The 22711-nt window shown below is 40.6% G+C and overlaps 1 protein-coding gene across 1 annotated transcript in view; it reads right to left on the bottom strand.

The window, feature by feature from the left end:
* tgfbr2b (transforming growth factor beta receptor 2b) overlaps positions 1-22711 on the bottom strand; it is a 102692-nt gene that overhangs the window by 54591 nt on the left and 25390 nt on the right. The window contains exon 2 of the mRNA XM_069907305.1: positions 1461-1620. Coding sequence (XP_069763406.1) covers positions 1461-1620 — 160 coding nt within the window. The remainder of the gene's footprint in view (positions 1-1460; positions 1621-22711) is intronic.

The following is a 22711-nucleotide window of genomic DNA, read 5'->3' as shown; positions in this document are numbered from 1 at the left end:
TCTGACTTCAGATGAATCTAGGCAATTTTAAAGATGCCTTCCTGCCATCATAATCACATCATTGCGGGCTTCTGTTTCATTTCTTCAAAAGCGTGAATCATGGTAGGTGACCTCCTGCTTGTTTATACAGGAGTCTTTCTCTGAATGTTTGAATCTTCCTTACGTTGGTCATTTTTGTCAAACAGAAGCTGTATTATTCTCCAGTAAAGATCCTGGTTATTTGACCTTGGACCATGCACGGGCAAAAAGGTGAGTCAGTGGTTGAATGGTGGGCCGCACTTATTTTTCTGCAGGGGGTCATGATCGAGGGTGGCACTGAATGGATAAATTTAAATCGAGGGTCAGAGCTGGAGGTCTGCGGGCCAGATAAATTTGGATCGCAGGCTGGATGTCCAATCCGCGGACTTAGTGCCTGTGAGCTGGAAAAATTTGGATCATGGGCTGGGTGCCTGGTTCACAGCCTTTGTGCCTGCAGGCCAGATAAATTTGGATTGTGGGCTGGATGCCTGGTCCACAGCCTTTGTGCCTGCAGGCCAGATAAGTTTAGATCAGCCGAGGTTTGCCCACCGCTGGGTTGGGGATAGGAATTGCATCCCTCCAAGAATCAGGGTGGGAAGAGGTACAACTCGGGTAGCAGTGGGAGTCAGAAGGCTTGAAATAGAAGTCTGTGGATATTCTGAGATGGAGATAGAGAGATCCAGGAAGGGGAGAGAGGCATTAGAAACAATCCAGGCAAACCTGAGAGTAGGGTGGAATCTGGCGGTGAATTTGATGAAATTGTCCTGTTCTGCACAGGAGGCATCACCAATACAGTTGTGGATGTAGCGGAGGACGAGTTGGGGAGTGGGTCAGAATGGAACATACCATGCAAAAAAAAATGCAGGCATAGCCGGACCCCATGTTTGTGGCCGCACTCTGGATTTTGAGGAATGGGAGGAGCCGCAGCTGGAATAGGCAAGTTCCTCCAAGCAGAGTGTTGGCAGATGACATGTTCCACCATGAGCAAAGTGGAGTCACGTGATAGGGATCTGCCCTTTCACTCACGTTTATCAATAAAAGCAATCATTGGGAAGGTATAAATGAATCTCCAATTAGCAGGAGGGCCTCAGCCTTACTGTACATGGTTTGGTAACCAGCATCCAACAATTATCCACCACTCCCAACGAATAATAACTCCCAACGAATGAGTTGACTATTATGCAATGATTTTATAGCCTCTAAAACATGCAACAATCAAGTAGTTTTGGGTATCTTGGGTACACGGTTGCCAATTCGAGCATCCTCAATAGGAATGAGATAAATGGGGTCAGATCTTCCGTTTTAACCACTGGTTGATAGAATGTTAAAAAAAACCAAGGATATAATTAAATAATCTGTCAAATCTCCAATCACAATTTTGTAATGAAGACGGTCACAACAGCAAAGTTGGAATGGAAGAGGAAAGGGGGAGAAGCCATTACCAGATGGAGACGCACACTTCCTCCTTGGTCTCGCAGATAGAGCTCCTGCTGCAGTTACTTTTACACGTGCCCTCATTGGTGCAATCCGTGGCCTCAACGTCACAGAACCGGCAGAGTTCATTGAAGCGCATATGGCGCAAAATGCCGCCCTCATGTTTCTCTGGAAAAGGAAAAGGAAATTACAAAACCCAACTTTCAGAACAAGTCAGCCATTACTTCCTAAAAAACAATTAAAAGACAAGCAAATGCTGCTGAATGATTAGATCTGTGTTTTAGATGTGGTCAGGAAATCCGTTTGTTTTTGCATTCTATTTGGAAGTGTCCTGGAGTAAAATCTTTTTGGTTAGAGGTGGGAAAATTTTTTGGAGAAAATATAAGGGGTTAAACTCCCACAAGACCTGATGCCATTTTTGCTGGGTAATATTAAAATAATTAGACCAAAATTAAGGTTAACTATGTATCAAACTGAATTTTTATGACGAGGTTTAGCTGTTTATAGGAAGTACATATCCATTACTTGGAAATTAGATACAGATTTAGGGATGGCGAGATAGCATGCTGAATTGTGTAGTTGTATTCCACAACTGAGAATTTACATAATAAGTATCAATTTTGTTTTGGAAAATATGGATTCCATACTTGCAATATGTTGGTTTGAAAAAATTTGAAGGACTCTGTGAAAGCCCATCCTGTTGCTCACCTCCAGTTCCATTATTATTAATATTGAGACTTTATATTTCTTTTGAAATTCTCCCAACTCTTTTTAAAAAAAAAACATTTCTTTGATATATTTTGTGGGTGAGGGTGAAATGGGGGCTTCTCTCTCTATCTATATTGTGTGTGTGTGTTCCCCATTACAGTTCTGAACAGATGATTTTTAAAGTTCATTTTAGAAACCTTGTGTGGAAACTCCATTTTTAAATAATACCCCTTACAACCCTGCACCCCCCTCTCCCCACTTAAACTACCCCCAAAAGAAAAAGAAAGGAAATCGCATAACGTAAAACTCTTCAGTTGTTTGCCATGATTCGGAGCAATACCACTAATGTGTGGGAAAAAGATTAATAATTCAACCCCTTATATTCCAAATATGGGGTCCAAGTTTTAACAAGAAAATAATAATTATTATGTAAATTATATGTTATCTTTTCTTTTTTTTTAAACTTTATTTAAGATTTTATAACATGAATAAAATAGAAAGTTACAGTAAAAAGATTAAACGTAAGATAATAAAAATTACAGTACTACATCGGCAGACTAAATAAACTAAACCCCCCCCCAATAATTAGTACACAACATTAATGACCTAGCTTAAAGTTAGTCTAACCCCCCTCCCAAGATAAAGAGTGAAAGAGTGAAATGTTAATAAAATGAACAATTATATAAAAAAGCCCACTTACACAAAAAAAGATAAAACATAACAAATAAAGATACTAACAACAAAAAAAGTTATCAATACTAAAATATCAGACTTAAAAACATATTTAAATCAAACTTAAATGCATATATTTAGCAAACGGAGTCCACTTCAACCTATAAAAAGACATCCTATCCTGAATTGAAAAAGATTTCCTTTCCATAGTCAAACAGAACTTCATCTCCAAATACCACCTATCTAAAGTTAATATATTTCTATCTTTCCAAGTAAGAGCTATACATTTCTTGGCCACAGCTAAAGCTAAATAGATAAAGGAAATCTGATAATCTTGTAGGCCTAAATCAATTAATGATTGCATATTCCCTAATAAAAATATACCAGGATCTAATACAAGACAAATATTATATAAACTAGTAAATATAGATTGAATACCCTTCTAAAACTGTTGCAATCGATCACAAAGCCAGACAGTGTGCAAAAAAGTATTAGCCGTCTGGTCACAGCGAAAACAGCAAGCTGACTTACTAAGGCCAAACTTTTTTAGTTTCTCCGGTGTTAAATATAACTGATGTATAAAATTATAATTAATCATCGCTAATCTAGCATTAACCAATTTCTGAATACTATTCTGACAAATTTCCATCCAGGCTTCTTCAGCTATTGTAAAACCCAAATCTTTTTCCCATTTCAACTTATCTTTATCCCAATCTTTTTTAATATCAATTTCTTGTAAAATACAATACAAATCAGATATATATCCCTTTTGTGGTATTGAAAGTACGTATTCCTCAAAATTAGAATCAGGCAATAAAATCATATGTCGACCACATATCTGTTTTACAAAAGATCTTAATTGATAATACACCAATAGAGTTTCTACTAATACTGAATTTCCTTTGTAATTCATCAAAAGAACAAAAACATCCCTCAGAAAAACAATCGGATAAATTTTTTATTCCCTTCCTTTCCCACTGTTTCAAAGTGATATTGGAGACTGTAAAAGGAACAAGTTGATTGTTATATAATGGCAATCGTCCAGACCATTTATTTTTGAGCCCCAATTTATTAAGTTTACTTGTCCATAAATTTAATAAATGCTTCAATATTGGGACATCATAAGTTCGTAATAAATTTTTATTCCATTGAAACAAAAACTCATGAGAAAATTTTCTGAAATAACCGCCATTTCTATCTTTGCCCAACTGGGCGGATCATCCATATTCATTAATGCACTAAGAAATTTAAATTGAGCTGCTTCATAATAATGTTGAAAATTCGGTAATCTTAAACATCCAAATTGAAAATCCCACATCAGCTTTCTCATCGCTACCCTCGGAAATTTTCCCTTTCATAAAAAGTCTCTAATTGGTTTATATAGATCCTTAAAAAAACTTTTATTTAAAAAATAAGGAATTGATTGAAACAAATACTGTATTCGAGGAAAGATATTCATTTTTATAGTATTAATCCTCCCTAATAAACCCAAAGGCAAATCCTTCCACCTAATCAAATCTAATTTAATTATTTTTATTAAAGAAAGATAATTAATTGAATATAAATCTTGAAATTCCGTATTAACATTAATTCCTAAATATTTAATTTGTGTGGTCCACTTCAAATTTGTAATACTTTTATACATTGAATAATCATTTTTACAAATTGATAAAATTTCACTTTTGGTCCAATTTACTTTATAACCAGATAATTGACCATAAATTTCTAAACATTCTTGAATTGCTGGTAAAGAAATGCCCGGATCCATCAAATATAATAAAACATCATCAGCAAATAGATTAATCTTATATTCCTCATTCAAAACTCTCATACCTTTAACATTTTCATTTTGATTGTGCCAAAGGCTCAATGACTATAGCGAATAAAGCAGGTGACAATGGGCATCCTTGTCTAGTAGACCTTGTTAAATTAAAAGATTCTGAGATCTGCCCATTGACAGCAATTCTGGCCTTCGGGCTATTATATAAAACCTTTATCAATCCAATAAATGAAGAACCAAAACAAAATTTCTCAAGTACTTTAAACAAAAACTTCCATTCCACTCTATCAAAAGCCTTTTCTGCATCCAGCGAAACCACTATTGGATAATTCATCTGAGATTTAGATTTATTTATCAAAGTTATTAAACGAAAAATATTATCTGACGCATATCTATTTTTTATAAATCCCATTTGATCACTATGTATTATTTTAGGCAAGTATTGAGCTAATCGATTAGCCATAGCTTTTTCTACAATTATGTAATCTACATTTAACAGCGATATTGGTCTATAAGAAGAAACCTGTAAAGGATCTTTATCTTTTTTTGGTATAACTGTAATTATTGCATTGGAACAAGACTCGGGTAATCGAAAAGTGTCATAAATTTGTTGTAAAACATCCTTATAAATAGGAAATATAATCAGCATAAAAAGTTTTGTAAAACTCTATAGAAAACCCATCTTCACCAGGTGCCTTTCCATTTGGCATATCTCTTATCGCCGTTTCTATTTCATTTTCTGTAAAGGATTTATCTAACTCCTGTCTATCTTCTTGATTCAATTTCAAAAAAGAATCTATAGCATCTTCAGTTACATCTTTGCATTCCGAAGTATATAATTTTTTATAGAAATTACAAAATTCCTCATTAATTTCCTTTTGACTAAAAGTAATACCCGATTTCTTTCTAATTACTGGTATAATTCTAGATAATTGTTCCTTTTTTAACTGCCATGTCAGAACTTTATGAGCTTTCTCACCCCATTCATAAAACTTATGTTTAGTTCAGTTCATTAAACATTCAAACCGATAAGTTTGTAATTCATTATATTTAAATTTTAAATTAGTTAACTGATTCTTTTGAATTTCAGTAGCATTTTTTGAAATTCTTTTTCAGTAACAGTTATCTTTTTCTCTAAATCTTCAATCTCTTTAATTCTCTCTTTCTTTACCTTAGATGCATAACTAATAATTTGACCTCATAAAAAAGCTTTCATTGCATCCCATAAAACAAAATGACTAGAAACAGAATTACTATTATTATAATAAAACCTCAATTTGTTGTTTTAAATAACTAATAAATTCTGGTTTTTGCAATAACATAGTGTTGAATCTCCATCTTGGAGCTCTCTGAACATCCTGTGAACTCTGATATTCTAATAATAATAATGAATGTTTCGAAACCAGTCTTGCCTTATAATCCACAGATGTAACCCTATCCTGCAAATGTGTTGAAATTAAAAAATAATCAATTCTAGAAAAAGAATTATGACGTGAAGAATAAAAAGAAAAATCTTTCTCTGTAGGATTAAATCTTCGCCAAATATCAACTAAATTCAAATCTGACATCATATTAGTCACTTGTACTGCCATCTTCGATTTCTTAATTACTCTTGAATACTTGTCCAATAAAGGCTCCAATACCACATTTAAATCTCCCCCAATCATCACATTAGAATTTGCTTGTCCAAGTAATAAAGACATATCCACAACAAAAGCTGTATCCTCAACATTCGGAGCATAAACATCAAGCAAAGTCCAAGCTTCATTAAAAATTGTACAGTTCAATTTTAATAATCTTCCACCATTTTTCTCTTCATTCTGTAACTGAAATGGTAAATTCTTGTGCACCAAAATTGCCACTCCTTTTGCTTTTGAATTAAATGAAGAATAAAAAACTTGTCCAACCCATTTACATTTGAGTTTCAAGTGTTCCTTATCTGTCAAATGAGTTTCCTGTAAAAAAGCCACATCAACTTTTAATTTTTTTAAGTAAGCAAGTACTTTCTTACGCTTAATGGGATTATTTAAACCCTGGACATTAAAAGAAGCAAACTTCAATTTAGACATTCCTTACAGCAACTCAACGCAAGAAAAAAAAGAAAAAAAAAGAAACCCCCCAAAAAAAACAAAAAAAACCCTCCTCTTATTCCCTCTTAAAACTACAATCAAGAACAAATAAAAAAAAGAAAAAGATAAAAAAATATTTATTTAAAAAAAAAGTAATAAAAAAAACTTCACTCCTTAATCCAAAAATTAAGGAAAAAAATCAGGCGGGAGGTTACTACTACCTCCTCCTGTTTAAACCGCACAATGCGGTAACTCTCACAAAATACTGGGTGTGAGATAACTCACATGTAGCTGACGACTTCTGGAAAATAGCGCCCACCCAGTTCCCTCTCCCAACTCCCATTTCATATTAAACTATCATCAATGACTAAAATCTTCCAAAAAAAATTTAAAAAAAGATGTATTATTTTTTAAAATCAATTTTATCTCTTCGACCGCCATTGCTTCCATTTCTTCCTGGAATCTGATTCCCATCTTGTATCCCCACTCTCTTTGGAGACCGAGGAGGACTACGTCATTCTTGAAATTGCGTAATCGGTAAAGATTGAGCAAAGTCCATAGCTTCTTTAGGATTATCAAAAAATTTTGGCTGATATCCATCCTGAAAAATCTTCAATAACGCAGGGTACCTAAAAGTTGCCTTGTATCCTTTTTTCCACAACAACTCTTTCACAGAATTAAATTCACGTCATTGAAACATAATTTCTTGACTCAGATCCGGATAAAAAAAAACACGATTATTCTGGACCATCAAAGGAGATCTATTTTGCTGAGCGTTTCTAATAGCCACACGTAAAATTGTCTCCCTATCACAATAGTTTAAACAACGGACCAGAACAGGTCTTGGATTCTGTCCTGAAAAAGGTTTCCTTCTTAAAGCTCTATGAGCATGTTCCAATATTAAACCTTCAGGGAACTTGTCTTGCCCTAACACTCGTGGAATCTATTCAGTAAAAAATTTTCTTGGATCTGGCCCTTCTATGTCTTCTGGCAAACCAACAATTTTTATGTTGTTCCATCTAGATTGGTTCTCCAAATAATCAACCTTTTTTGCTAGATTTTTATTCTGAGTCTGCAATGCTTCAATTGTTTTGTTTACATCTTGCAGTTGGTCTTGTACATCAACTAAACCTTGATCACACATATCAAGTCTTTCAGTGGTTTCAAGTTTAAATGCTCCATAGTCAACCATCTGTTGAGTATTGATATTCACCAATTCATTAAGCTTGGAATAGACGTGGGTCATAGAGTTACCTAGCTGTTTCATTGAAGAGTATATCTTAAATTCAAGATTCTTAACAATCATATCAGCAACAGTAGATTCAGACATAGTAGGATCCTGCTGTTTCTGAGAAACCAAAGGGTCTTCTGTCCCTTCCCTTGGTTTAACAGCTTTTCTTGCAGTATGGCTCCGTGTAGAAACCCCTGCCACAGCCTCCTCAGCAATATCAGGAGGCTGATAGTCAGGGTTATCCTTAAGCCATATTTCATCAAAAGCCTTCATTATATCCATACCTGGGGAAAATGTCATAATTGGTGGTGCATTTCGCAGTGCCACCGCTATATCAATCGGAGGTCAGCTCTTTAACTCTCCAGCTGGCGGCGCCCCAGCTGATTCAGCTGTCAAAGTCTCGGTGACAGCGCTCACAGCGGGCGTTGTTTGAAATACACGCACCCAGCCAGCCCTTTGTTCTAAAGGCTGCTGAGTGCCATCTTTAAAGAGCCCTACCGGTACAGAACGGAGCTCCAATGCCGAATCCTGCGCTTCTTCTCCTGGATCCATTCCACGCTGAGTCCTGGCTTCTTGTAAACAGGTAGGCTCAGATAATTTCGGGAAATGTAATTTTTTAACAATCTGTTGGTGTTTTCTTTTACTTTTTTTTAAAACAAATGTACCATTAGGCATTAATTCAACATCTCTTACTATTTTTAAAGAATTTTAACAGGCACTTAGAAACAAAACAATAAATCAGAGTCAGGAGAGGACTGGAAGGCACGTCTTTTCCTTACGCCATCTTGCCACGCCCCCTATGTTATCTTTTCTAATGGAATACAAGATCTCATTTCCAAATACCATCTCTGAATACTCAAATTAATCTCATTTTTCCAAGTATAGTAAAACCTTGTTAGAACGCGATAGTAGTGGTCTAAGATTTCATACCGCGTTACAACCGAATCGCAGAACAGATGCATATATGTCAGAGTGCCCACGAATAATCAAACCCAAATATTACAAGTTTTCGAAGGATCCTCTATCTATAACTAACAATTTCAATGAAAGAAAGCAAGCGCATTCTTTTAATATTGGGATTTTGAATTTTAATCAACTTATTTACAAAGTTTCGAGTCCACAGACACCCGCGCTATAAGCGATTCCGCGGATTAACGAATCGCGTTCTAATGAGGTTTCACTGTAATTGCCATTTGCTAGCCACGGTTAAAACCAATCTTAAAAAAAGCAATTTGAAATTTATTTTAACTCCAAACTCAATTTATTAATATAACCCAATAAAAAATATTAAAGGATCAAATGGAATTTTCAATTTAAAAATAGCTTCTTTCCTTAAATCTACCCCCAAAAGGTTTCGCCGTCTCACATAACCAAGTAGAATTTAAAAAAGAACCAACTTCTTTATGGCATCTGAAACATAAATCAGAAGAAATAAATTTGTATTTCCTTAATTTCTCTTGGGTTAAATATAATTGATGAAGAAAATTATAATGAACTAATCTGTACCTTACATTTACAATTTTAGTCATACTATCCTCACATAGATTCATCCAATTATCCTGAGACAAATCTTTTTCCCATTTTAATTTAGATTTATAAACATCAAAGAAGAGACGTGCACATTTTTGCCAGAAAAAAAAAACACTTTTAAGTATCAAATTCAGCTCTTGTCTGCTGGGAATAGTTTGGGAGATGTAATGCAGAAGACCACGTTCAAGTTCACTGTCACATGCACCACGGTGCAATGAGAAAGTTGGTTTTGCAAGCACTCCAGATAGACATCCCTTAAGCAATGCAACAAGTAAAACACAAGACAGAAATGCAGAGTAAAACAGGAGAGATCAGCAAGTACAGACATGCAAACGAGCTGGCTCCCGAACCATCTCTTATTTCCTCTTTCCCCTCTCAACAGAAGATCAAAATTCCTTTTTATTGTTTCCAGTAAATCTCATTCCAACATTTCTCCAGATAGCACAACTCCCACCAGTTCAACTAAGTTTAAAAAAAAATTCACAAGAACAAGGGAAGGCATGTTCTTTATCTGGATTGCAGATTCTCCCAGGTCTAACTCACTAGGAATGCACAAATATGCACTGTATTTCATAACCAACCCCATTAAAAAAAAAGTATACTCCCATCCCAATTCTTTTGGTCAAACTCAATTTCATATACCCATGCAACAGGAGAGAACTTTAAAATTAAATTTAAAAAAATAAAATAAATAATAGTGCAGTAAAAAAGTAGAAGCATCTGTTTGTTGTTGTCTGTTCAGAAATATGATGGCGGAGGGGAAGATGCCATTTTTGTTACGTCGAGGGCGTCTTCAGGCCCTCGTACATTTAGGGCGGCCCGGTGAGCGCAACACTGTTACAGCGTCGGCCATTGGGACTGAGGGGCTCAAATCCCCGCACTGTCTATAAGGAGATGGTACGGTCTCCCTGGGTTTCCTTCGGGGGCTCTGGTTCCCTCCCACTGTTCAAATACGTAGCAGGGCAATTAGGTGGCACGGGCTCATGGACCAAAAGAGGCTGTTACTGTGCTGTATGTTTAAGTTAAAAAAAAATTAATTTAAAATTTAGAAAAATTAATTAACGTTAAAATTTAACGCAGTCTGAAAAATCATACTAATCCCTTTATTATCAGTGTCATTCTTCAAGAACCAGATTTTTAATGTGTCGAACAAGACTAGTAGTAAATATGGATAAACATAGTTATTTTAAGAGTACCATTGTTAATTTCCTGGTGGTGATTTAAAAAGAGAAACATTCAAATACTTTTAGAAACTTGTGTCTGTTGGAATTCTGATACGCCAACAAATGGAGCATTCATGGGAGTGTTCTCAAAGGACTGTGAACAAGCTCAGTTAACAGAAGGTCCCAAAGCCAATTAAATTGAAAGGGGTGTGGGGTGAGGCCATCTTTTTCCCTCACTGAGGGGTCATTTCCAGTATGAGATTTTTAATCATTGCGGGAGGGGTAAATTATAAGGGGCATATACAATACTCTTCCCCCCCCCCCCCCCCCCCATGTCGATGATTCCAGAACAAGAAGGCAGAGACTAAAGGTGAGAGGGAATAGGTTTTTAAATTTAGGGATATAGCACAGTCAAAGGCCTTTCTGGCCCTCGTGGCTGTGCTGCCCAATTACACCCATGTGATCAATTAACCTGCTAACCCCGCATGTCACTCAAATGTGGGAGGAACCCCAGAGCACCTGGTGGAGTCTCACATGGGGAGAAGGCACAAACACCTTGACAGCACCCTTAAAATGCGGTCACCAGCAGGTCAGACAGCATGAAGACATTTTGATCCGTTTACCTCCAGCAGATCAGCAAGTTTATATGATTCCACCCCCCACCCCCACTTAGTGGTTACAAATGGGAGACTTGTCTGGAATTATTCCTTCACAAGTTCAATCTCCACATAGACTCAATCAACATTCTCAATGGGGGTCACAGCACATTTAATTAAAAGCCTCATTTTCTTTCTGCCTCACGTCACACAAATATTTTTTTTAACGTTGTAGAGAAGTACGGAAGAAACCAAGACTTGACTGCCTCAGGAAGGGGGCCCATAAACTTTGAGCAGAGTCCTAAGCAGGGGTCATAGCCGAAAGGTTGAGAGTAGTTAAACTAGACCACACTGGGTCACTCCAGTTGGTTGCAGCCATCAGACTGAGCCCAGTATGCCACAATTATACTGAATACCAGGGTGCACTGGTCTAGTGGGGAAAAAAAAACTCTTGCTTCACCATAACTTTTGCCTAAAACTGCCACAACAAATGTGTTCAGATAACTGCCCCATGCCGCACAATATCCCAAGGTACTTTACAGCATTGTTAGCAAATAAAATTTGACACAGATAGAAGGTTAGCATAGCAATTAGCATAACGCTGTTACAGCGCCAGCAATCGGGACCGGGGTTCTTATCCTGCGGTGTCTGTAAGGAGTTGGTACGCTCTCCCCGTGTCTGCATATGGTTTCCTCTCCCAGGGGCTCCAGTTTCCTCCCGTTGTACTAAACGTACCGGGGTTGGAGGTCAATTGGATGTAACTGGGCAGTACGGGGCTCGTGGGCAGAAAGTGGCCTATCCCCGTGCTGCATGTCTAAATTTAAATTCAAAAAGCTAGGGAAGATGGCCAAAAGTTTGGTCAAGGAGGAAACATTTATGGAATGTTCTGAAGGAGGGACAAAAGGGAGAGAAGGCCCAAAAGAAATCTGGGTTAGATAACAGAGCTGGGTTACATTTGGGTGATAAAGAGGCCAGAATTGGAAGAACTTGGAGGATAATGCAGCTGGAGGGGAGGTGAAAGTTTGGGGATGGGGGGGGTTGGCGCTTTCAGACAAGGATGGATCTGAAATAAAGGTCGATAAATGTAAAGCGGGAACAAAATAGAAGGTCCAATCAACGAAGGATAGAAAATAGATGGAGTAGGCAATTCAGTCCTTGGATCATCGACGTAATCACGTGACTTCAGTAACCTGTTCCTGCTGTCTCTCCATACCCCTTCGATCAGAATGTAGCTAATGAACTGGCCTCAACTTTCTGTGGCAGAGAGTACCACAACTTCACAGTCCCCTCACCCCAGTCCCAAATGGCAAGCTCCTTATCCTTGTGTGGCCCCTTTGTCCATCGCATAGTATGGAAGGAAGCCAAAATTCGGCCCAATGAATCCACAGCAGCTCTTGGAACAGCCCCATTCCCTTGGGATATGGGAGTAAACTGGGGCACCTGAGAAGGGGAAATCTACACAGACACTGTGCAATTTCAAGTGGTGGGGATCAATCCCAGGTGACTGGAACAATGTAGCAGCAGCCCTCCCCAATGCACCGTGCTGCTCACAGATTTGCAAACCCCACAGATATCTTTGTGGCCTGCAAATGTCCATGAGACATCAGTAGAAATGACTATAAATGGTAGCATCCCCAATGCCCACTATTAATGGCAAATCCCGGGGCTATTCCAATACCCAACTATACGATCTGAATCAGAGTAGTATCAGCAATTATCTAAATAGGGAGGCGTAGTTAGCGCCAACAATTAGGATCGGGGTTTGAATCCCGAGTTGACTGTAAGGAGCTTGTATATTCTCCCCAGTTTCCTCTCACCATTTGAAATTGCATGGGGGGGGTGGGGGTGGGGTAGGTCAATTGGGCGGCACGGGCTCGTGGGCCGAAAAGGCCTGTTACCTAGCTGTGTGTCTAAATTAAAAATTAATATATCAATACAATATAATCTGTTGGATTAGAATGTGGGGTACCTTGGATGAAATGATCTTTTTGAATTTTAACATACTTTTGGATGTGAAATTTCAAGGTTGAATAAAAAATATTGAAAGAGAGAAAAAAAATTAAATTTAAATGGACTTTGCAAGTCATGAAATTTGGCTTCTTTAATTTCCCTTTGGATGACAGTGGAGATATTTGGATTTCTTCTGTGTATTATTTTTAATTGTGCTTCCAAAAAGCAAAAGGGCAGATGTCTGAGAAAGATTGGTTAATATCCTTGTTTCAGTACACTCAAGTGCAGTGATCATACTTGTGTACTCAGCTGGGGATCCATATTCACATTGCCCTTAGTACGAAAGGACGCAATCTTTCTAATAACTACTACTTAAAGAAGTGGTACCATGCTTATTTTGCTTTCAGAGGACACAACAAGTGTGAATCATGTGTCCAACATTCCAGGCAGCCTCACGGCTTGGTTTGCAATGACAATTGATAGATAGTGGTCATCTTACATGATTTCCTTTGCCTTCCTACTGAGATCCAAAACTGAAGAGGTGGTGAAATACAAAATAATGCAGCCCCTTACAACCATTACCACGTGCTGGTGAAGCGTTGAATGCTCAGCATACAAGACGAGATGCCAACTCTGTGCCCAGTAGCTGACCACGCAGAGTGCCTGACCAGCTAGTCAACATTGAGTCCTGTACGAGTTCTCTTCCTGCTCACATTCTGAATGCGCAAGACATTCCAAGTTCACGTCAGGAGTAATTATAACAGTCATAAAACCAGGCCTTCATTTAAAGAAAACTCAAAATCCACTGAACCTAAAGCAGTCACAGGCAATAGGTGTTTTGCTTCGAATGACTGTTATAAAAAGGGCTATGAATGCCGATTTGGTCTTTAAATTAATTACTCCCTCTATTCCGACTAAACTGCTTTCTGAAGGACACCTAAGCGAGGTAGCTGCCTCAGAAAGTAAGCCAACATCATCCAGGATGTCCATCACCCTGGTCATATTATGTCCTCAATGTCGCCTTCAGGCAGAAGTACAAATGCACCTCTTGGTTCAAAGAGTGAAACTCTTAAAGTCTGTAGATGCTGTGATCGTAGTAACTCGGCCAGTCTTGCAGTGTCCACCGGGGGGAAGGGGGGGGGGGTATAAAGCTATCTAACCGATGTTTCTGGCCAAAGCCCTTCTCCACCTCCGAGGGACATTGAAGGCCTGTGGAGTACTTCCAGCATTTGTGTTTTTACCTCTTCGTTCAAGAACAGTTTTTTTTTTAACCTCCCAACAACCATCAGGCTATGGAACCTCCCTGAACCACATGAGCGATAATAATACACTGAATCTTCTTATGTAATAAAATGTGTTATATTACACAAAATTGCTTTAATCTGCTGTAAGGTAGACAGATTCGCCATCAGCAGAAATTGCCCGACCCTAACCTCTTACAGTCAAGGAAAGAAGCAAAAGAGTGCGTGCCCCCCCCAGAGTCACCGCGTCTGTGGATTCACCTCCAGCACTTCCACAGCTACAGAGTCCAGTCCAAACCATCAGCTTCCCGAGCTCCAGATCCGAACCTCCGAGACCAACGCCCTCGGCACCCTCTCGCAACCCACTTCCAATACCTGGTACCCCTTCATCCAGTTTCGAGCCAGTTTCCAGCTGTCCAAAGCCTGGTGCAAGTCGCTTGACTGCAGTGGGTTCCTCACCTCAGTCTGCCACCTGTGTGGCTCCTTCAGCTGCAGAACCCCTCACAGGTCTGCTGCAGTGGTCGCCGTCCTGTGGGACGTCTCCTCTGCTTCTCCTTCTCCGACAGGAGGAAAATGGCCTCACCATTTTTTGATGCCCCCTGGGCCCATCCTCCACTCCCCTGGGCCCATCCTCCACTCCCCTGGGCCCATCCTCCACTCCCCTGGGCCCATCCTCCACTCCCCTGGGCCCATCCTCCACTCCCCTGGGGTCTAGAACTCCTCGTGGCTGCCACTGATCATAGGCGGCAGTGCCACTGTCATGTGACTTTAAATAAAGCTACCGTCAGCTCCTTTAGTGGGCTATTCAAAGCCTGTATTGACCCATCTCCAGTCCCCGGGTTGAGGGGTCCACACCAGGACTGCTGTGACAGCAGCCCTGGGAGAGCTGCCATTATTTTGATATAATACTTCAAGACCATCAAAGATCTGTCTGCACGACTAGAACAACACAAGTTTCTACAACTGGCCAATAGTGAATACTTTTTTCTTCCTTTTATATTTGACATTTTTTCTTTTTAAATGTGCATTGATAGGTTTCCTCCATTGTATATAGTTATTGTTGCCTACTGTATATATGGAGCTGGCCCACCCACTGGCGACTCATACCCTATGATGCCTCCCCCGTAGTCTTGGGCCATAAAGGTCGAGCCACCTCATCCTTCCCTCCATTCCTATACCTGGATCCGGGCCAGCAAGGTTCTTCTGTACATTAATGCCTATCGTTCCCTCAGTCTAGTCTTTGTGGTTACTGGTAGTGCACTATCAATATGTTAATTGTATTTAAACTGCTGCGTGTCTTATGTACCCACGAAGTGAAACCTTCATCACATCTGCACATTATAACATTCATGCAGATCCTGCAAATCATTTCAGCAAGTGTACCATCCACATAACGCTTCAATAAGATCTCGGTGCTGATGCCTGCAGAACCAGGTGACAGAAAATGAGGAATAACTATCTTTTTGTGACAATGTCTTTCATGATCTCAGGATATCTTCAAGGTGCTTCATCACCAACTAAATACATTGGGGGAAAAAAAGTCTTTGTTAACAGCAAACATCGCAACTAAACTTTACGGAAAATTGCAAAACAGAAAATCCCGGAAAACCTCAACAAATCTGTGGAAAATACAAGGTCGAACTCTCTTCATCTTCCAAGGTTCAGGAACCTAAAGATGAGCACTCAGTGGCACAAGGACAGCTTCTTCCCCACTGCCATCAGATTCCTGAATGATCAATGAACCAAAGACTCTGCCTTACTTTCCGTGCACTGTTTTTTAAGAATTTATTATTTTAAGGTGGTTTATATGAATCTTTGCACTGTAAGGGCTGCCACAAAACAACAAATTTCATGATTTATTCACGTCAATAAATTCTAAACTTGAAACGTTAACAGAGTTTCTTCCTCCAGAGGTGCTGTCTGACTGCGGAGTTATTTCTGTTTTCAAGTTCAGATTTCTGGTACAGGTACCCAATCCTTTATCCAGACATCTAAAATCTGGAAAACTGAGAGAGAGAGAGAGAGAGAGAGAGAGAGAGAGAGAGAGAGAGAGAGAGAGAGAGAGAGAGAGAGAGAGAGAGAGAGAGAGAGCAGTGCGACTAGGTTGGGTGGGGGGGGGGCAGGGGAAGACGGCAGCGCGACTTGGGCGGGTGGGTGGATGAGAAACGACAGCGTGACTCGGATGAGGTTGGGGGGGGGGAAGAGAGAGACACTAGTGTGACTGGAAGGGGGTGGATATGGCAGCACAATTCAGGTGGGCTTAAATCTGGGGTTACTGGCTTTTGTTCTGAAATCCGGAAAAATCCAAAATTTGGAACACACTGTCCTCCGAGGGTTCCGGATAAAGGATTATGTACCTGTATTTTTTTTATCCAAACAGCAATTTTTAACATACAGCATTGTGAGAATAGCAGTACAGTTTATTGAGAGAAATATATCAGCCCAGGAAATTAACATACTCTGCTTTGAATAATGCCATGTGATCTTTTACATTTAGCTCCAAGATCAGACAAGGCAGGATTTAACATCTAGGAAGGAAAATATCTCCGACAATAACAGCCTTAAAATTATACTGCAGCATCAGTTTTATTGAGTGTTCATATCTATGGAGTACAACCTCAACCTGTGGCCTTGATTGGAAATGAAGGTAGCACCCATGCATCTAGGCAAGTTCCTCCACGTTTCAGATCCAACTGGATCGCTGTCAGAACAATAAGTTAAGTTTCAGTAATATTCTGGAATGGCCATGATGTTCCGTCATCTGACAATTGCTTCAAAATGTCTGCTGAAAATTATGAGATAGAACGCACTGCTGCCATTCTGTACTCTCGTCAGAGGTAAATGAATGTTCATTGGGGCTGACAGGGTGCCAATGGACTACGGGGTGTTTGGCCCTGGCTGTCATTAACCTTCTTGAGAGATGTTGGGAGAGTTGCTGCATCCAGGCAAGTGCACTGTCAAACAGTGGTCGGGCCTGGGGTGGCGGGGGAGTGGAAATTAACCACTCACCACAGGATACCACGACTCTGACCTGCTCTTATTGCCAGAATATATACATATATGTATACGTGTATACATATATATGTGTGTGTATACCTACCCACCTACCTACCTACCTACCTACCTACCTACCTATATCTGTGACTGAGGCTGTTGAGTTTCTGGTCAATGACAACTCCGAGAAAGGCGATTGCCACTGAATTTCAAGGTTCTGTCACAGACCTCTTTTATCAGAGGTGATGACTGCCCCGGGCTATTACAGCACAGAAGTTATCAGCAAATGAAAAGCAACAGGCAAGATTTGGATCGAGTTGCATAAAAATAAGAAGCATACTTTCCTACCCAAATTGGGTGATGGAATCTGGTTTGAGGCACTGCCTTGGCCTTGATTAACATTAGGCAATGCCTACCCAAGGTCCAAAGGAGGAGTTAATGGGTTAACCCTTTAAAACAAAAAGTCCATTTGATATTGTTCATCTTGCTCCCTGAAAGTGATCCCATTTCCCTCCGATCAACCGCAGCTAGTAAAAGTACAGGGTCCACCCAACCTCAGGTTCTTCGAAAGATCAACATCTTCCTCCAGTGTGTGCACGTGCGTGAATTTGGAGATGGGCGTGTGAGAAGGGCTGGGGTGCCTGGCAAATGAACAATGCCTACCTTATTACAGAATCCCAGGACTTCAGGCAGAGTCCAAAAAAAGTGAGCCTATTTTGTTTTGTGCTCCTGTTTGAACAGAGAGACAGCAAACAAGCCAGTGCAGAATCTAGGAAGGGCAAGAAGCACTTAACTAGCATCAACTCAGCAATGGAATGCCTTGCGGCTATTTTTACACAGGCACATTTTGGTTGCTTTCAGAAGAGCCCACCCCACCATCTGTGGCTGGAAGCATTCCTTGGTTCAGGGTGCCTTGCCTGCCAATTGCTGAACCAGAGCTTTGATCATCCATATTCTTATGGCAAAGGTCGGAAAGTAAAAGCATCCGAAACAAGCACAAAGCAAAACCTTAGCTTGAACAAATAAAGTTTCAACCAATTTCAAACCTGGATCTCAAATCAGAGGTAAAACACAGGATTCTGTGGACACCAGTGGTTCAGTGACAAGACACACAAATGCTGGAGAAACACAGCAGGTCAAACAGTGCCTTTATGTAACAAAGGTGAAGATACATCACTGACTTTTCTAGCCTGAGGGAGCATGAGAGATGTCTGAACAAAAGGGGGAAGTGGGGGGTGGTGAGGGTGGGAGATGATAGGTGGAGGAGGTGGGAGGGACCACCGCAGGAAGTTGGGGGGGGGTGTGAGGAGAGAAAGGAAGTAGGAACTGGATCTCAAATCAAACGAGGTTCAATGATAAACACAAATGTTTCTGCAATTCATGATGAAAATGTGCAGCTGTCATCAGGTTACCAAAGTCTTGCAATGCACAAGCCAGCTGGAGAAAGTCAGCAGGTCATAAAGCATCAATAGGCAAAGGGGAATGAACACTTTGGGCCTGGGCCCGTCAACAAGGTAGAAGGTAAAAAGGAGGCATCTGAATTAAAAGGGGTGGGGGGGGGGAAAGAGGAGAATAGAGGAAGGAACAAAGGGTGGTGGGGGTGAAAACAAAGGTCAACAGGCAAGAGGTCATCAGTGGGTAAGAGGGCAGGAGAAGTGATGGGGGAGGGGATAGTTCTCTGAACAGAGAGGAAATGGGTTTGGGGAGCTGGAGGAAAAGAGACAAAAGAATGGGGAAGAGAGAGCAATAGGGGTGGGGGGGGGGCGTTAATATAAATTGGTGCAGTCCACGTCAATGCCATCTGGTTGGAGGGCCCAAAATGTTGGTCACCCACTTCCCACTTCCTATAGATGCTGCAAGACCTGCTGAGTTTCTCCAGCACCTCTGCTACCGTCACAGGGTCTGCACTTTCCCCGTTCCACTCACATCTCGGAGTAGTTTCTACGCGCACCTCTCTCTTGGCAGTCCCACCACTTCACTTCTTACTCCCTTCAACAAAAGGGAAAAATTCAGATCAAAATTTCCTCACCAAGAGAGCCACCAGCAGCCGAAATTCATGGCTGAGGGGAAGTCTCCAGGGGCTGAAGAAATTTATTCTGCAGCACCAGAATCAGAAATGTCACCGAGGACGGACCAACAGGGATCTCTATTGTAACTTTGTACGTAGAACTGAATTTGGTTTATTGTTACATGTAACCACAAAATAGTGAAAAAAGGTGGTCTTCTATCAAGAACACCAGCCTGTGCAAATTAAACAAAAAAGTGCAGAGTATAGCGTTGCAGAGATAAAGGTCAGAAGAGGGCAAGGGCAACATGATTTTACCAGTGAGACAACCATTCAACAGTCCTAGCAGTTGTCCTTTAATTGCGTTTTCAAGCACATGCATCTTCTGCCGATGGGCGAGAGAGCAAAGTGGGGAACTGGAACGGCACAGTTCAATGGATTGGCTGCTTTCCCCGAGGCAGCAGGAAGCGAAGTCGATGGGTAGGAAATTGATTTGCATGAGGGCCTGAACTATATTCATTCACCACTCTGGTAATTCCTCGCAGTCTGAGGCAGAAATGTTCCTGTACCCAGCTGCGATGCATCCGGACAGGACACTTTCTAGGCTCCAGCTAGATACAATGGCGAGAGACATTGGGTTCTGCTTTGGTGTGCTTCCTTTGCTGTGATTGGACAAGGACAGTTTGCTGATAATATTTACTCCCAAAAAACAAAGCTCTCTCTCATTTCCATCTTAGCACCATGGGCAGAGAGGGCGGGGGGGAAATGTCTCAAGTCAATGATTTAGCTCCTTTTCGTTTTAACTGACATTCAGAGATATGATGTTGTCCTGCCATTAGAATCAGAATTTATTCTCATGAACGAGTCACAAAACACTTTCTTTTGTGGCAGCGTCACAGTACAAACATTCATATAAACCACCTTACAATAATAAATAAAAATAGTGCACAAAAGGTCACGTCATCGATCACTCAGGAATCTGACGGCAGCAGGGAAGAAACTGTCCTCATGCGGCTGAGTGCTCGCCTTCAGGCTCTGATAGTAGCAGAGTGAAGAGGGCATGGTCTAGGTGGTGGGGGTCCTTGAGGATAGCGGCTGCTTTCTTAAGACACCGCCTCTTGTAGGTGACCTCGATGGAGTGAAGTCTAGTGTCCGTGGTGTCACAGGCCAAGTTAACAACCCTCTGGAGATTTTTTTCTCCATTGCATTCCTGTATGTCTGACTCCTTGCTGATTGGCCGAAGCCCTTCTGTAAAACGACAGGAGCAGAGACCAAGGTATCAAGCATGGCTTAGTCAAGGATATTCCTGCTTTAGAGTTGGAGGTTGTAGATTCAGATCCCACACCAGAGAGTGGATCACAAAATCAAGGCTGAATCTCCAGAAAGCACTGAGGGGCTGCTGGGTAACTGGAAGCAGCATCCTGAGATGAGACATTAAGACAAGACCCTCTTTTACTTTTCCAGGTAGACACAAAGATCCTGTGGTGTCATAAGTTGATCAACTCTCTCCACTGCCAGTTCTTTACCCAACACAGCGAACATTCCAATGAACATGGTGTGTCACTTTGCGGAGCTTGCTGTAACAGAACTTAGCTGCCGCAAATGTTACATTGCAAAATGGCATAATTGCAAAAGTGGAGTTCAAATGTTACTGACTGCAAAGTGTCATTTGGTAAAACAAGTATTTGACGGGCATAATGAAGCCAAAAGGTTGAATTTAAAAAAAATCTATCAAGCCATTTACGAAGTGACATCAGCAAATACAAACACTATTTTGAAATAATGTTGCAGTTATTGTCATAGATCATCCCAATGAGAAAATTACTCCTCTGGTCTTGTTTCCAATTATGCAAAGTTGAGTGACTTGCACGATTAAATGATATTTTAAAACTTGATGCCTGCTTTCACCACGCACTGACATCTCAAGCCGTTTTCACATTTGCATGTGATCCCAGGAATCAAATGCCAATCGGCCTTTAAAGTGCCAAGAGTGAAAACAAAATCAGCTCAACGCCGACGTCAGATGTCGTCATCTCAAGTCGGCGATTGATGGCCTCGAGCCCTAGTACAATCCCCCGGTGCTGCTATCAGGTAAGTGTGAAACGGGTAATTGCACCAGTAGAAGAGTCCTAACCCCGGGGATGGCTCCTTGCAAGTGTGAAAGCGTTCAGTGTCCTAGTTAGGAGTAGTCAAGTGTGAAAAGCCATTCCTATCCCAGGACACTGAACGACCAATTTAGTGGGAAGCGAGTGTGAAAGGGGGTTCATATTATAAATTTCTATGGTAATGTTGCCTTGCAACAGAAGCTTTATGCCAGCAGAAGTACTCTGGCCACCCAGTTGCAGTCACAGTACAGTTTCCAATGCATGGCGAGACACACCAAAGGGCCCTTTGGCTTATCATTCTCACTATCAATCTCCCATTGACACTAATTCCATATTGCATTCGCCACTCATTCTGACAATTCCCCCCCCCCCACCTCCCCATTTCTACACACACACTTGGAACAATTCACTGTATCCAATTAACCTACCAACTTGCACAACTTTGTGATGTGGAAAGAAGCCAGTGTATCCAGACAAAACCCACGCGTTCACAGGGAGATCATGCAGAATGCATACAGACATCATCCGAGGTCAAGATTTTTAAATTATTTAAAATATTTAATTTAGACATATTTTGGCTCACGAGTCCAAGCCGCCGCCTAATTTACACCCCATTAACCTAGACCCCCAATATGCTTTGAACAGTAGGAGGAAACTGAAGCCCGTGGGGAAACCCCATGCAGACATGGGGAGAACGTACAAACTCCTTACAGACAGCGCAGGATTCTAACCCCGGTCCCAATCGCTAGTGCTGTAATGGCGTTCCACAAACCACTACGCCAACTGTACCAGCTGGGTCTGTGGTGTGGCGAAGCACTGTGTCACCCCATCCCAAAGCAACTATAAAGTAAAATATGGTTCTATGGCACTGAAAGGAAGGCCAAACAGCAAATCCCACCCTGGTCTAATTGCATTGGACAACAATAATTTTGCTTCCTGAACACTTTTGGGTGTGTTTTATGGATTTTAAGCTACTGGTCATGAAATGTACCTTAAAAGATATCTATCACAAACCGTTGTTTAGATGCAACCAATTTTTGTCATTTCCTGTCATATTTTAAGTCTGCTTCAAGCAGACAAAACCATGAAGTGCAGCATGTCATTGAAAATTAATTTTCCGCATTCGCACTCTGACTCCTTCACTACTGATCTTGGTGCAGTCAGTGACGAACATGGTGAAAAGTTTCACCAGGACATTACAACTGTGGAAAAGCG

The sequence above is a fragment of the Narcine bancroftii genome, chromosome 1 (genome assembly GCF_036971445.1).
Source record: "Narcine bancroftii isolate sNarBan1 chromosome 1, sNarBan1.hap1, whole genome shotgun sequence".
In the NCBI taxonomy this organism is placed as follows: domain Eukaryota; kingdom Metazoa; phylum Chordata; class Chondrichthyes; order Torpediniformes; family Narcinidae; genus Narcine; species Narcine bancroftii.
Note: the sequence above shows the minus strand (reverse complement) of the source record. Positions and strands in the feature narration are given on the sequence as shown.